Source organism: Poecilia latipinna, unplaced genomic scaffold (genome assembly GCF_001443285.1).
Source record: "Poecilia latipinna isolate Pla-1442-1.1 unplaced genomic scaffold, P_latipinna-1.0 Scaffold113, whole genome shotgun sequence".
Classification (NCBI taxonomy): domain Eukaryota; kingdom Metazoa; phylum Chordata; class Actinopteri; order Cyprinodontiformes; family Poeciliidae; genus Poecilia; species Poecilia latipinna.
Genome location: NW_015112729.1, coordinates 354513 through 369914, shown reverse-complemented (window position 1 = coordinate 369914; position 15402 = coordinate 354513). Strand labels below are relative to the sequence as shown.

Sequence of the window (15402 nt, the reverse complement as noted above, 5' to 3'; positions counted from 1 at the left end):
TTTTTTTTTATTGTTATTTAGATATATATATATATATATATATATATATATATATATATATATATATATATATATATATATATATATATATATATTATACATTTTATATATATTTTATATATAAAATATATTGGTATATATACTTTTTTACATTTTTAGCAATGACTTTACCGCCATCTAATGGTGGAGTTCAAACTTAAAGCCAGATATACTACATATAGCCACAAGGGGGCGCTTCATGGTTGAGCACATGATAATTAGGTTTTGGGTCACTACAGTAAAAGAGTCCAAGGTAAACAGTCAGTTCTGTGTTTTATTGAGCGGTGAGTCAGTGAAACGGTGAATTATCTTCGTTCAGTAAGAGATTGTAAATATCAGTATAATACAAGATACAAAGGAAGGAAGCACATATTCTACATTTATTTAAACAGCTTTAAGATACACTGCTTCATGTCAGCTACAATTATTTAAGGTGATTAGCTTTCAGTCTTAGAGATTCTGCACAACGTTGTCTTACAATTAAGAATCAGTTTTCCTTTCATTAACTTTACATATCCGTCATCAACAATCAAATAATTTTGGTACTGCACTCTAAAAAGAAAATAGTTGAACCAACTTAATTGAATTACTTCTATGGGTAACAAGCAATTCAATTAAGTTTATCCAACTTAATTTATTAAGTTTAACCAATTCAATATATTATAATCATCCAACTCAATTTGTTAATTTTGTTTTACAAATTTATTAAGTATGTTTAAGATAACAGATTTAAGTCAGTCTTACTCAAATCATTTAGTTTACTTGAAAAAATGGACTGAACTTATCCAGTCATTTTGACCACTCTACACTACAGTCACACATTTATATGCAGATCAGTAGGCAATTTGGGGGAAAGCACCTTGCCCATCAACACATGGCAGGAGGAAGCTGGAATTGAACCAACAACCATCCAATCACAAGATGACTACTCCACCCACAGAGCCACAGTCAATTTGTTTCTGGTATGCTTGAGTCATGGTGTCAGACATGGGATACAAATTATGGTACTGAACTTAATTATTTAAAGTAAAGTCAAAGTAAAAAGGTCATTTAAGGAAAAGATTTGTAACTTTTAAGCTAGAGTGCATTTAGAGGACACTGTAAAAAAAACTCAAACACTTTTTACAGTGTTTGAGTTGACTTTCTGTAGAATTAAATCAAAGAGATTTTAAATGTTTATTAGAACAAAATAAATGATTTGAGTAAGAGTGACTTAAATTTGTCATGTTAAGCCCCCTTATGAATTAAGTTATAAAAACTTAGCAAATTGAGATGGAAGGACTTAATGAATTGAGTTGGATGATCATAATAAATTGAGTTGGTCAGACATAGGATACAAAACTGGCATTGAACTCAATTGTTTTAAGTAAAGTCAAAGTGAAAAGTTCCTCTAGGTTAAAGATTTGTAAGTTTTGAGTTAAATGAACACAAAAAGAAAGTTGTCATAGCAAAAGCAAAATAATTAAGTGAAATTAATGTAAATAAGTCCATAAGATGAACTGCAGCCCAAATACACTTTTTAGAGTGTAATTCAGCGTGAAATTAAATTAAAATAAATTGTTGTCAAAAGACTGAATGTGTCATAAATCCTGACTGTGAAACTGTGTGGGCTAACTGGTCAAACAGGGTCTCCAGGACTGAGAAACACCTCCATTAATACTGAAAAGTCGTACATGTTCGAGCTCGCTCCCTTTTCAAAGAGATTTGGTTCATTTGCTTTACATGACAGCCGTAAAGTCAGTCATACTCACATGCCCAATGACTAAAGCACATCACCTGACCTGATTATGATCTAATCTTGACTGTAACCTGCACATCTTCCTGTGTCAACCTGCCTCTAATTTCCACACACAACTTGTTTACATCAGACTGCTCTGTTTGGCAAAGAGGAATGATGCTGCATGTTTGCTACATCTAAGCCCATTCATGTGGTCTATATGTTTACTAGAAATTTCCAAAATGAGTTTCCAAACTTTGGTTTTTGGGCAGCATACATGCATAACCAAAGAATGCTACTGCTGAGCAATGGTTTGACCTTTATAACCACAAAATATCCAGTGACTAAGTCCCCAGTAGCCCTGCGTCTGCTGGGTCTGCAGCTGAGATGCCCCACATAAACTGGTCTAATTATCTAGTCTAGACATCAGCAAAGTATTTTAGGGATCATACATGTAATTTTCTTTCTTTATTTATTTCTTTTAAATCAAACCATACAACAGAACCCAATAAGTTTTATTTTATTTTAGTATTTCAAATGAATTTTTGTTTTCTAATTATACTCTACAGCTCATAAAACTCCAAAATGTGAAGATTTGCATATAAAAAAAATATTTTTAGTTACTTACATGTTATGTTGCGGAGTCGCAACAATGTATCAATGTGAACAACCAGCTTCTTTAGCAGCATGTTGTGTTTAAGCACATTAATGGAAAGTTGAGTGGACAGAAAAAGTCAGATTGAGCCGTAGGAACAGCTGCAGACCCCAATGTCTTCTGTAAACTGTGTATTTCTTTTGGGAAAGTAATTTCCCAGAATCTGAAGGAAGAGTGAAGAGACAAGTCATCATCAACATGGCATGGTAACCTGCCATTTACTAAGTCCAAAGTTAGTGCAGTCATCTACCATACAATTATTAGAAAATTCATAGAAAAAAGCAGCTTGGACTTCCTTAGCACCTCAGAGAGCCCCACAGAGATCACCTCCATGCCATGCTGGACTCATGCAGAAGTTTATGCAAAAGTAGTCCCAAACAAATACTATATATGTTATATATGTTAGAGTACATGGAAATACTTTTTAGAATGCCAACAGTTATGTATTAATATGATTTTTGTTGGTCTTAAGTCACATTTTTCGAGAAACTTTTTCATATTTTAAATAATTTTAATGATTAGTCACAATCATTAAAATTAAGAGAAATAAATACTTCACAAATATCACTCCATGTGTAAGAAATCTATTTATTTAAATTAAACTACTGAGATAAGTTAAGCTACTTGATGATACTCTAATTCTTTAAAATAAACCTACATTGCTGTGCTATTCTACAAGCAGTCAAGCATCAAATTTTACTTTGAGCTTTTTTACAAAAAGATTAAGACCTTTGTTAAAATAAAATAAAAATAAAAAATGTTAACTGTGCTTTCTCCCTCTTCAATATTACCAAATTAGAAGGAGCTGCACACGTTAATTAAAAATAATTAAAAGTTGGTAAATTCTGATCAAATAACATGAAGAAACAACACATACAGTAGCTTGAATGCTTTCTTTGTGAGTACGAAATAGTCAGCACTACTTTCTGAACAAACAATAACAAAATTGTTCTTGTGTTTATATAAATCATATCAAAATTATAATCCAATGCAATATGGATTAGATGTTTACAGTTTTGTAATTCCAGCATTTTTGCCACACTGGAATTGTGCATTAACGTTTTTCTCATAAAGAGTAAATCTACTAACCTAAAAGGGACACTAGGTTCAGCGTGTTTCAAAATGCTTGAGCTGTCCCTCCTTTCTTCAGTTTTTGCCCAAGGAGCAAGCCTGTTTTAGAAGATTTCTGAGGAAGTTTTACTTTAGGCTTTAATTGCTTTTTCCACTCATTTTCATTCCAGTCTCTATAGCTTACTTATGACTCATTCAGACAGGAAAAAGCCTCTTAAACCCAAAGGATACATCTGTGTTGACATACAACAGACAATTTAGCAGAGAACCTACTCTTCATTGAAGCTTTAGGCACTCAGTTGCCACAAATTGTTCAGATTTCTGTATTTAAGTTTAGTTAGAAAAGAAAGAATACATACAACATGTACTAGTATTTTACCACATAAATAAGAATTTTTTATTTTGTATTTTTCAAAAACATGAGTTCTAGAAGTTCTTCAACTTTTTATGCACTCTGTGCACAGTATGCCATGCTATGATTGGATACTGCACAAAAACTGGAGGGACAGTTGGAGAAAATCTTAGAAAAACTTCAGTAAGTCAGTAAGAACTCTTAAAATTATAAGAAGATTTGGCTTTTTGGAAGCAAAGTCAACAGAAATTAGGATGGCTTAAAACGATTTTGCAGACTGTTGACTTGCCTGAAAACAAACAAACATGTGCATCTCTGGACACCAAAGACAAGAAATTATTTTCTTTGTCTTGTCATTACTAGCAGGACTGTACATGCCAAGTAGGTCAACACCGTCTGAAAGAGCTAAATAGACATAATCTGTATAATCAGAGTGGACAAGTCTGTACAGTCATGACAAAGAGATGCAAGTTCAGGAATCTAATGACTGATTACTTGAGCCATGCATATTTACAGATTACCCTCAGTTAAACTTGTGACCAATATATTCTGTTTAAAACAAAAAATACTGAAAAAAGTAAGATTGTATGACTAAAATAAATACTGGAACTGTGATACAAAAAGAGTTAATGTATGGATCATATTAAGATGAGTTATTTAAATAATAATTCCCAAGCTAACAGTGCTTGTCCAGTCCAAACTTTATCCCATACAACTTTTTCTTTTTACGTTGAACCCTTAATCGTCTCTTTTCAGTTATATATGTAACTCAGATCTACTGATTCTGAGATGTTTCTTCTCTATCCATCTTTTTTTAACTATAATGACTATAAAAAGTTTTGTTTTTCAGCCATAAAGCTGCAACTGATTGACCTTCTGCTGACACTCAATGACTTACACTAATAATGATTTTTCCTAAGATTAGTGATAAGGTGCTTAGGTAGATGACTAAATTTGCAATATATGATCAATTGACTTTAACTGTAATGTATTGTAATTGTGATTGCATGGGGCTTGGCAGAAATCGTATTGAGATGATATTTGGTATAAACAGTTTTTAACTCTGCCATACACACAATATGCAGCATCATAATCCATTGTTTTCAACTTTAAACTCTGTAAATGATCCATATTTCTGACCAGTTTGAATTTTTTTGCACAACTGAAGATAAATGCTTAAAAATTCCAAATATAAGCAAAACCTATGTAAAAACCAAAAAAAATAAAACATTACTCTAACTAAAAGATTTCCCACCTCTTGTCTGGAAAGTACAACCTCCCAGCCAGGAGTGCTTTAGGGGTGCATTTTTTATTTTATTTTTTTACATAAAAACCTGGCAGATGTAGTGGAGAGAAAATCCTGCTGAAGGGGAAAATTTTGTCAAGTAAGTTATTGTCCTGCTCTCGTTAGGATTATTAGCTTAAAGTCACACCGTATTATTAAGAGGAATTCTGAATGCTCATTGGTTAAGCCTACCAGCACAAAATATTGATATTACCTACTTATTAACCTGCTACTTAACACACATTAAAGTCACTGAAACACTCTGTATTCTGGGCTCTTACATAAACCCACAACAGAACAAACACAGCCGTCTTTAGGGCTCAAGTAGCATCTGTATTTATCTATTTACATAAGTATTATGTCTATATATAATGCATAATTGTCTACTTTTTTGCTGTCTGAGCAAACATAATGTTATCTTTCTGAATGTAAAAACTGTTTTTCATGAAAAGAAAATGCTGTTTCATCATCTGCCCCAGTATGTCTTGTGTGAATACTTTATAAAGTAAAAGTAGTTCACGGCTAAATCACTGAAGAACCTAAGCTTTAGAACCGAAAGTATCCATTAGTCTTACAGTACAGTTGGGTTAAGTTACATAAACACACTTTTCCTTTCATTTTTTTTTTTTCATCTGCATAGCTGAAAGATGACACAGTGCTGCTTTCCGACATCAAAGCAGGGCTTACAGGGCTGAGTCATCCTGTGCCAGATCATTTTCTGTTCACTTGAAATGAGGAAAAATTTGGTAACGTTTTATCCTACATGCTATTAGAGTTTTTGAAGGTGGCTAAACTGTTGTTTCCTTTGTGGCTGATACCACAGAAATATTTTGGCAGCAGCGGTTTCCTCTGCCCATCGTGTGCAGCTGTGTGGGATTTCCCCAGAAAGTGACAATGCTACTTTTTCTGTTTATTTTTCTGTAAGGTTGTGGGCCTGACTTGGGAATAAAAATGAGGGACACATCTTGACCACTCTGCCCTGCCCTTGTAATGTACAGACACTGAAAAATATGCATGCTGTCGCTGGAAAACCTGCTGGTGAACACAAAGGGGAACTCCAAACCACAAAACCCTCAGGATAATTATCAAATAAATGACCCAACTGCTTTACACAAAAAGAGCTTACTGTGGAAATTATTTCTCTATGAGTTTTCTACTGAAAGAGGAGCCTGCCCTTCTCATTCTGTCTTAATTTTGAGGGACACAGGGGCTTTTTTTTGGGTTTCTTACCAACTTGCCATGTTGGAAAACAAGTCAGGAATCTTGAAGGGCTTTGTTTCAACATTCACAGCCACAGTCACAGTGTGATGCTTCTTTGGTTTTTCTATCTGTCAGACAATCAAATTGCTATGCTTCAACATGTGTGAGGCATTTCACAGTAAGGCACAGCAGTTTGCATTAGCTACTCCTTTCTTCCCTGCATTTCCAGCAGCAACGCGGCATCCCGATTCTTACCTCGCGAGTCCGCAGCTGAAAGTTTTTCCCCTCATGATAGCAGTTGTAGGTTCTCAGCAGTGACAGGATGTCAGACCTGAATATGAACACAAAGGCTGGATTAGTGTTAACAATTCACCCACAATGCAGGTATTGCTGGCGATAAATGAAACGTATCACGTCTAATCAACACACCGACTTTGGTTTATTGTCTGTGTTCAGTAAGCACTTACTTTGGTATGAGCTTCTCTTCGCTGAGCTTTACAAAGGTCTGACGTTCACACATTCTCACTGGAGAAAACGAGACAAAACAGTTTACGTAGTCTCTGCTCATGATCCCAAATAGCAATTTAAAAATAAAGATTTGAAGAGAGAAAGGCACAATGTCGTCTTATGCAGGTCTTTTATAATGGCAGCAAAGAAAATCAATATAGTTACTAATAAATGTCTTTACACCTACTACACCTTTTTATACTTTATCACATTACAATCTTAAATATTTATATTTGTCTCTGGGAGTTTATATTATGAACCAAAGCAAACCAGCACTTATGAATAGGAATGAAAATGATGCGTTACTATATTCTTTAAAAAGAAAAAAAAGTAAAAGTTTGGGGTGGATTTGCATCCAGACACCTTGATATTGATTGATTTAGATCAAAGGATTTGCATGAGTCAGAATGGCCAAGTCAAAGTCCAGACCTATTTCCAGTTGGCAACTTGCCAAGATTTCTGTTCACAAACAGCCTTTCTTCTCGTTTCTGTAATTGCAACGAATGAGCAAACATTTCCAACCCTGTATGTACAAAGCAGATCCCCAAAACACCTGCAGCTGTAAAAGCAACAAAAAGTATTTCTATAGACTCAGAATGATGAATACATATGCAAGGCAACATTGTTTGATTTTTATTCATTTGAAAAAGAAAACTAAACCATAACATATCCCCTTTCCACTTCACATTAATGCAGCACTTTGTGTTGGTCTATCACAAAAAAATAAAATCAATAAAATAAAATAAAAAATCACCCCACACAAATTAACAAAACAGTAACAAGTTAAAGGATGCTTAATAGTAGTTTTTTTTAATGATTTTAGTCGAACCTTTCCTTATAAACAAAACCTTTGGAAGCTATTGCTTTAGGGTTTCATGTAGGGACACTGAATTAGGAGAAATCACATGGGGCTGTTGACACGGAGCCAACAGAGGGAAAAAAAAAAAGTATTACCTTGTGCTGCTGGGGTTACAGAGAGCCTGAGGAGGAATGTCTTTGTCTCATTCAGGGCAAAAATCTGCCTCTGCTGCCAAAATAATAATGAAATGTAAAGTAGACTTTAGTTCTCTGTAACTTTAACAAAAACAAATAAATAAATAAATAAATAAAATCTCAGATAACTTTAGCTTAATTTTCTTTCTGTTGCACAGTAGAAAATAAGGAAAGTCAGTTAATTACTGATTTATTAAAAATATCACATGACACATCCTGAGGAAACGTGTGCTTTATCCATGTATCCTAGTTTTAGGAGCAAAGCGAGGGAATTTCCTAGTTTGGAAAACCCATCTCCTGAGTGGAGTGGTCGGGGGGAGGAGCATGCTGGTATAAAGCTCCAAAACGGAGCTCAGCGCAAACGTTCGTCTTGTCTCCAGCATGGCGCTTAATCTTCAGGCTGTCTGTCAGCTCGCTCTCCTCAGCCTCTGCTGTCTACTCACTACAGGTAAGAACATGTTTATAAAACAGTTCTTAATAAAACCAAAGTGCATTATAGCTTTCTCCTGCAAAAAGAAAAAGAAAGCTGGGTGAACAAGGACTCTCACTCTCGCTGTGCCTTAGCGGATTAACCTTTAATCTTGTTTTTGTGTCTGTGCAGTGCGAGAGACAGACGGCACATACGTCCCCGGAAGATGTTTGTGTCCAGAGACTACAAAGAGGGTCAGGGGGCAACTAACAGACCTTAAGATTTACCCTACAAGTGCCACCTGCAGCAACATTACAGTCATGTGAGTTCCAGACGCTGCAGGCAGCCATACATCAGCCAACCTTAAAAATATATTGAAAGTTGTAGTAAATGTGTTTTATTTTTCTATGTGCTTTTCAGAGTGACGCTGAAGAGTAACAACTCAAATGTTTGCATAAATCCCGAAGCACCAATGGGGAAACAGCTGATTCGATGCTGGGAAAGGTGAGAATCTTAAAAAAAAACACTTATTTCCAGAGAGTCCCCGGCAGTAATAGTTGAAAATATTGCATCTTTAAGGGTTTATTAAGAATGAAAGACAGCGTTTAAATGCAGTAAGTGAACCATATAATGCTTCAGCTTAGAGGTGAATTGAAACTAATCTGGAACAAGGTGGGATCCTGTTTCACATAAATCACTACCACCTGTATTTGACTGTCGCCAAGCTGGTTTTTGTAAATACAGAGTGCCCGGTTTAGCACTTTGTTGATCTTTTCTGCAGATCATGTTTAAGTGTTTGTCTTCTCATTCAAATGTGTGATATTACTTCTAAGTGCTTTTTATTTCCTTCTCAGAACTCAGAAGTTGGGCAGCGACATGAAGGTGTGCCTGCGAAGGAGGAGACGGCGAGGCGGGCGCCAACCGAGGCCCCAGCAGAAGGCAAGGGACCAAACCAGAAGAGCATCATCCTCACAATCCAAATAGTTCAGCAGGTTCCCAAACAGTGTAAAGCTACAGTGTGGAGCGAAGAGTGTACAGACCGATGGTTGCTGCATTGCGGGCTGTTTTTTTGTGACTGCAGTACAACAGTGCCTGTTTTAAACACTTTTTTAAAAATCTGTTATAGTAAAGCTCATCATCGTGCTCCCTTTAGGTTTTATCTAAGCTGAAAATCTCTATTAGTTGGCAGCAGGGGGCTTTGCCCTCCCCCAAAGAGACTGATTTTATTTCTACAAACAAAGTGACAGGTTTCACTTTGAAGCATTGAAAAATGGTCAAGGGACTGTTTATGTGTAGCTACAATCAGCTGGGAAAAGTCTTCCATGTATTTATTTTTATATAAATATATATATATATATAAACTTTTTTAAGTTGTTTTATAAATAAATATAAAAGAACAGATCTGTTATCGTGTGATTTTATTTTTAGGCTCAAGCTTTGATAGTAGATCATAGTTAAAGGAAGGGCAGATAAGGCCTTCCCTAAAAGGACGTGAGGGGTCAGCGAGACCCTAGCCTCTGCTTTAGTTAAAAAAAATCTCCAGGATGTGAGTCAGCAGCTGCAAGAAAAACAAACTAATCTTTCTTAAAATAGCTGTACAATAATGTGTATTTAAGCTATAACTACATTAAGTCAATTCACAGTAGAATTTGAGTAAAGCAGCACTGTCAGATTCATCTAAAGATGTAAAGCAAGAGTTTTACAGCACAGATCAGGGTACAGCAATAATGTTTTATACTTTTATTACTGGTTGTGCACAATAGACATTCCTGTTAGAAGGAGCCACTGGATGTTATGTTAACTCATACACATGCTGCCTGAGAGGTCTTGTAAAAGTATTTCATAAGCTACACCCAGTAAGTGCCGCAAGAAAGGGCCTGTGTAAATAACACAGTTATCCTTCAGCCCACCATTTAATATCAGATGCACGCTCCAACCTGCTCCGCTCCAGTCCTGGAAAATAAGAAGAAATCCAAACGGCTTTCATATAAACTCTTGCGAAATCATCATGTGATCACGTTCCCACCAAACGGCTGGCAGAACATGGGTGTGACATGGAAAGTGAAAGTAAATTTTACCACAGTACAGGCATTGTTAAAAGGTAAGGGAATGCAGGAGGGATTTTCCGTAACTGCTCCGTTATCACCACAGTGAGAGCACTGAGTGAAAGTCAAATATTATGGAGTGAGGTGGTCTGATTAAACGTTAACCCGCAAAAATTGCAAATTAATGGTAGAAAGTTACAAATATACAGGATAAAATCTAAAAATACTAATTTTGGCTAAATGTTCCATAGCAAGTCACAAAGGATCAGTGTGGTTTTTGTAGCCACAAGCAATATTCTGGCAAACTTCTGGCAGAAAATTTGATCACATGCAGAGTGATTTTAATTAATTGGTTTCCTGGCCTGCACCAAGCTTTTAAGGATGCTTTAAGGTTGCTGCCAGCTAAAGGTTAGTGCCATTCCAGAGACTTGATATTATCCTGCTTTATTTACTCCAAAACGGTTTTGATGAGTGTTTGGGATCATTAAGAACATGTTTGACAGCTGGTACACTGTTCCTAGGATTGAAAGCTTTACTTTGACTCCTCCAAAAAAAATTCTCATTTTTGTGGACAAAGCAGCTCAATCGCTGTCTTAACTGATGGTAAAAACTTTCCCCCAACATTTGGCTTGTATAGAGAGCAAATCCAACTTTCCATCCATCTTGTTGATTTTGGGACAGACGCTTCATTCTTGGGCAGCATCTTCTTTATCTAATGAAAAGCAAAACTTCCTTCCTGTTTATAATGGTACTGGTGACTTTTTCATACTAATTCTTTACAAACAGCAAATTTGATTAAGTGAAAACATTGATTTTTTTTTGCCCAGTCTCATTTCAGATGGACCTTCTCACTGACTCACTTGCATTTCTCATTTCTCATTAAAATTACTTAACAATCTACTATAAGAAAAAGATTTTGTCTGCAAATATTTTTGGTACTATGATTTCTAATTTCCTTTTCTTCATACAAGGCTGCTTTTGAAAACACATTCCACATTGTTTGAACAATCATCAGAAGCCACTCACCCTATCAAACATTAATAGAGATACTGCAGGAGAAGCGAGAAGAACAATTGACTCACCCCGCCTACCACCTGTTAGACCGGCTGCCTCCTGGCAGGCGCTAACGGCCCATTAGAACCAGGACAAACAGAGTCTGGGACACTTTCTTCCCATAAGCCACAGCATCACTGTCCAGCCCAACCCCCATTCTCTCTTACCCTCACCGCCATCACCTCCACAAGGCAATAAATCTTAAAATAAAAGCATTCTATTTCTATGTCTAACTCAATAAAGAAATGAAATCACGCAAAATTGTATTTGAACTTTAAAATGTTGCGTATCTCATAATCCGCATTTGAAAGAGAACAACCTGCACAGACTATTGCGAACACGTAATCCCACAAAATCGTAAAGCTGAGCATAAGTGTATTTGCCACTTGGCCTGTGATCAACCTTTAATAACACACAATCTTTAGACAAACCCTCTCACCACCAACGTGAGCCTTTCAGAGCAAAAGAAGTGTCCTATAGATGAGCTGCGGCAAAGAGACAGGGTGTGGTGCTGAAAAGGTCTTCAGGATCATTTCCAGAATATACACGCTGTTCAAAACAGGAGAGAACATGCAACCAATCAGCTTTTCAAAAAATATTGACAAAGATAAATTTTCTAACTGAGAAACTTGCTCCCACATGCAGGAACGGTTGATAGAAAACCCTCTGCTGCAGGGCGGCAACAATAAGAAACAGCAGCCAGAACAAAAAATAGATGTGCATGTATATGTGCATACTGTACTGCACAATGCATCAAAGTTTATTGTATTGTCACTATAAGCAATATTCATATTGTAAAGAACTGCATGGAGAGCAATAAATGGAAGCTAATTACATAAATACCATGAAGTCAGGCTGTCTGTGCCTGTGCAATGTCACTGTTAAAATGGGGTATTAACTAAACTTGCCATTTCATCTTACAATGTTATTCCCTAATCGAAAACATACCAGGAGTGCTGAGTGATACTTGAATCACCCATGGCAGCCACTCGGAGGTGCCAAGATGTTTGCTCTCACAAAGTGACACATATTTCCTAAAAGTTCCTCAGTGGAGCTGCAGTCTCCAGCTCAGAATCCCCTCATAGAGCAACATCTCACCTTCACAACTCCTCCAGACTAGCAGCAGCAGACATGAGCAAACACCTGGTGGAACAACGTGTCTGCTGAGCTCATCATACGAACTACTTCTCAGCCGATGCATCTATTGATGAAGGCGGAGTATCAGAAAGAGTAGGAGCTTCTTAAAGAGACAGAGACCCAATTTCAAGGTGTTTAATTGAGGAGCCAAATTACTTTTAAGTTATCTTTGATATATACACAACATCTTTTATAACAACTAAAGGTGACTTGATTGTGATATATTATATGATGTGCCTAGAAAATACATAACACCCCTGTCTTCAACATGTTTTCCTAAGATTGCCAATCCCAATCAAGAGTGTCCTAACACATTTCTTCATAAATCCTTCTGTTACTGATTTGAAGTCAGTCAGTATGCTGTATGACAGTCCACACAATGATGTTCCCACTTCACTTTGGTTTGTTTTGTTTTGATGGAGTGCTGCGTGTCACCATTCTTCCTCCAAAAATGGTTGTTGCGATGGCACTAAAAGAGTTCAGCTTTGTCTTCATCTGATCAGGCAATGCTCCTCAAGTCTTTTCCTAACTTGTTTTAGTATTGTGCAACAAACTTTAAACAAGTTTCAACACACACTTTTTTCATTCTTTATAATTGCAGCAAGTGTGCATAGAGGCAACTGCAGCTGAGCACATTACTTGTTGCTCTTCACCTGCTACCTAAAGACCTTTGTGAACGTCACTGTGTGAGAGAGAGTGAACTTATTCTTTGTTCTAGGAGGGGCACCTGGCCAAGCCTGGTGAAATGATATTTTCATTTTCAGATTATGGCCTCAACTGCTCTTAATGAAACATTCAAAAGTTTAGAAATGTAGCTGCAGCCATTGCTATTAGTATGTTTTGTAACAGTAACACATTTTCTGAAAGTTTCACTGATTTTACCATGGTTAGTGGTAAATCTTTAATAGGCCATCAGTTAATATTAACTCTGCTGACAAGGATGTGCACATAACAGAAAGAAAGATTATGAAATACTGACTGATTTATTGTAATGATATGCATTTTACACACTCTTTTTTAAATATGTTCAATGTCTATATTCCATGTAGCATTCAAGTTACATACCTATAACTTCATGGACCACTGACTCACATATAAGCGTTTGTAGTTGAGTTAAAAACTTCTGATAGATTTAACACTGCAAAGCTGATGATCCAATGGTGTCACCTAGTGTTTACAACAAGAATTACACCCTTTGGTCACATGATCCACTCGGGCCTAGGCAGTGCTTCAGACAGTCTGATCTCAAGATTTAAAAGGCAAAGCCAGTTGAATGGAAGAATGTGACTTATTTAACCCTCTGTGACTAATTCATATAATTTCTGTGTGGTATCAGAATACAGTAAAAGTAAGAGGAAGTTCTGTTAATTTAATGGTGTCTAGTTATTTTTTAATAAAAGTGCTAATATTGAATATTTCTACATGTTCCTGTGTGGGCCATTAAAAGCTCCTTCAAAATAAATGACAGAGATGATTCTAGAGACAAGCGTATGAGCCAGAGCACAGATTGGTAAAGGGAGAGAAAAAAAAAAAAACAGAAGAAAAAACTGCTTACATTAGCAGTGAGCAGCTGCCACAAAAATCAGGAAACAGATAATACTGTCTGGGTTTGAGAAGTCATGTGTGGAAAGTCTGGTGGTAACTCACCTAAAACATAGAGAGCATGAAAAAAAGGAGAGATTCTTACTTGTCACATTGCTGTTTTACTTTTTACTAAAACAAAATACACCATGGGCATTTTGTGCAAAAATCCCAGAGGACATATCAGCTGTTCCTTTCCACTATCAACCAGCCAGATAACTGAGAGAGGATATCCATAAAAGGATGTCCAGACTGTTTCTAATTCATATTTATACACACTAAGAGATGCATCAATTTTCCATAACTTAAAGGATTCCAGTCTGTCGCCATTATGATAAATTATTTAACCTTCACACGTGTCTGCACAGAAGACGGACTAAGCTTGATGTATAGTCGTGCTTCACAAAAGTATTCATACGACTTGAAGCTAAACATTTCGCTTCAAGTGTGATGTTAATCTGCAGGTTTTTAAGGTATGCCACATAAGACAGTGCCTTAACATAAGAAAAACTATGCATGTTTTTTGCCTTTATTAAGCAGCTTTTATTGCAATTTAGTTGCCTTTTTTTCTGGCACTGCTCCAGAAGGAGAACTGTCAAACTGTGTAATGTGTCCAGTTTGACAGTTTGGGACAATCATTGATTCAGGAATAAAAGTTGATGTGAACTGTGAAGCAGCACACAAAAAAGGGCATCACAGTTTGTCTTTCCTGTAGAAACTTTCCCCCTTTCATATTGACAAGACCAGCATTACATTATTACAGATATTTTATTGAGTAGGTTTTATCCTTTTCGCCCATGTCTTGATTCTGAATGATAGCAACAAACTTAAGCAACTCCATGAAGTGGCCAGAGAACATGTTTGATAAAATTAATCTTAATCCAAAGTCTCTGCATGTCAAACTGTTATAGATAACGACCAGCTGTGTTAAGAGAAGACTCCCAAACATGATGTGGAGAATTTCTACCTTTTAAGTCGAGGTTTGACCTCTCTAAGCAGGACAGAGAGATTTGGTCCAGCTGGTATTGTTTATCTGAATAATTTTTGTGCATATATAACACAAAACTTGCAGATGTATTTCTTGTAGTCCTTTGCACTATTTTGTGGTGTATTTTGTAGCTGAAAGGTTTTACATGCTCTGGTTTTATTGCAGCCTGAAGTACTTTCTGTTTATTTTTTCTCTCTATTTTCTCCATGTGAATATTATCCATTGTCTGATTTTCACATCATAGATAGATGCTCTTTAACTGTTGAACTAAATAAGCAGCCACATCCTCTTGTACTTAGTTATCTACTGTCCATTTAGAGCTAAATGTAAGTTCTCTAATTTTTTTTCATCTGTACTTCTCTTTTTCTTA

General features: G+C 36.2%; 2 protein-coding genes across 3 annotated transcripts in view; one reads left to right on the top strand and one right to left on the bottom strand.

Moving 5' to 3' along the window:
- Window positions 1-15402, bottom strand: part of rassf4a (Ras association domain family member 4a) — a 31493-nt gene that overhangs the window by 14917 nt on the left and 1174 nt on the right. The window contains exons 2-4 of one of the 2 annotated variants that reach the window (XM_015028063.1): window positions 7781-7853; window positions 6787-6844; window positions 6575-6650 (exon numbers count right to left, since the gene is read on the bottom strand). In XM_015028063.1, the coding sequence (XP_014883549.1) occupies window positions 6575-6650; window positions 6787-6844; window positions 7781-7853 (207 nt within the window). The remainder of the gene's footprint in view (window positions 1-6574; window positions 6651-6786; window positions 6845-7780; window positions 7854-15402) is intronic. The other variant, XM_015028064.1, reaches the window with a different exon arrangement.
- LOC106944803 (C-X-C motif chemokine 10-like) lies at window positions 8004-9629 on the top strand. The gene is made up of 4 exons (XM_015028069.1): window positions 8004-8267; window positions 8421-8550; window positions 8649-8732; window positions 9083-9629. Exons 1-4 carry the CDS (start codon window positions 8201-8203, stop codon window positions 9210-9212), a joined length of 411 nt encoding a protein of 136 aa, XP_014883555.1. The 5' UTR covers window positions 8004-8200; the 3' UTR covers window positions 9213-9629.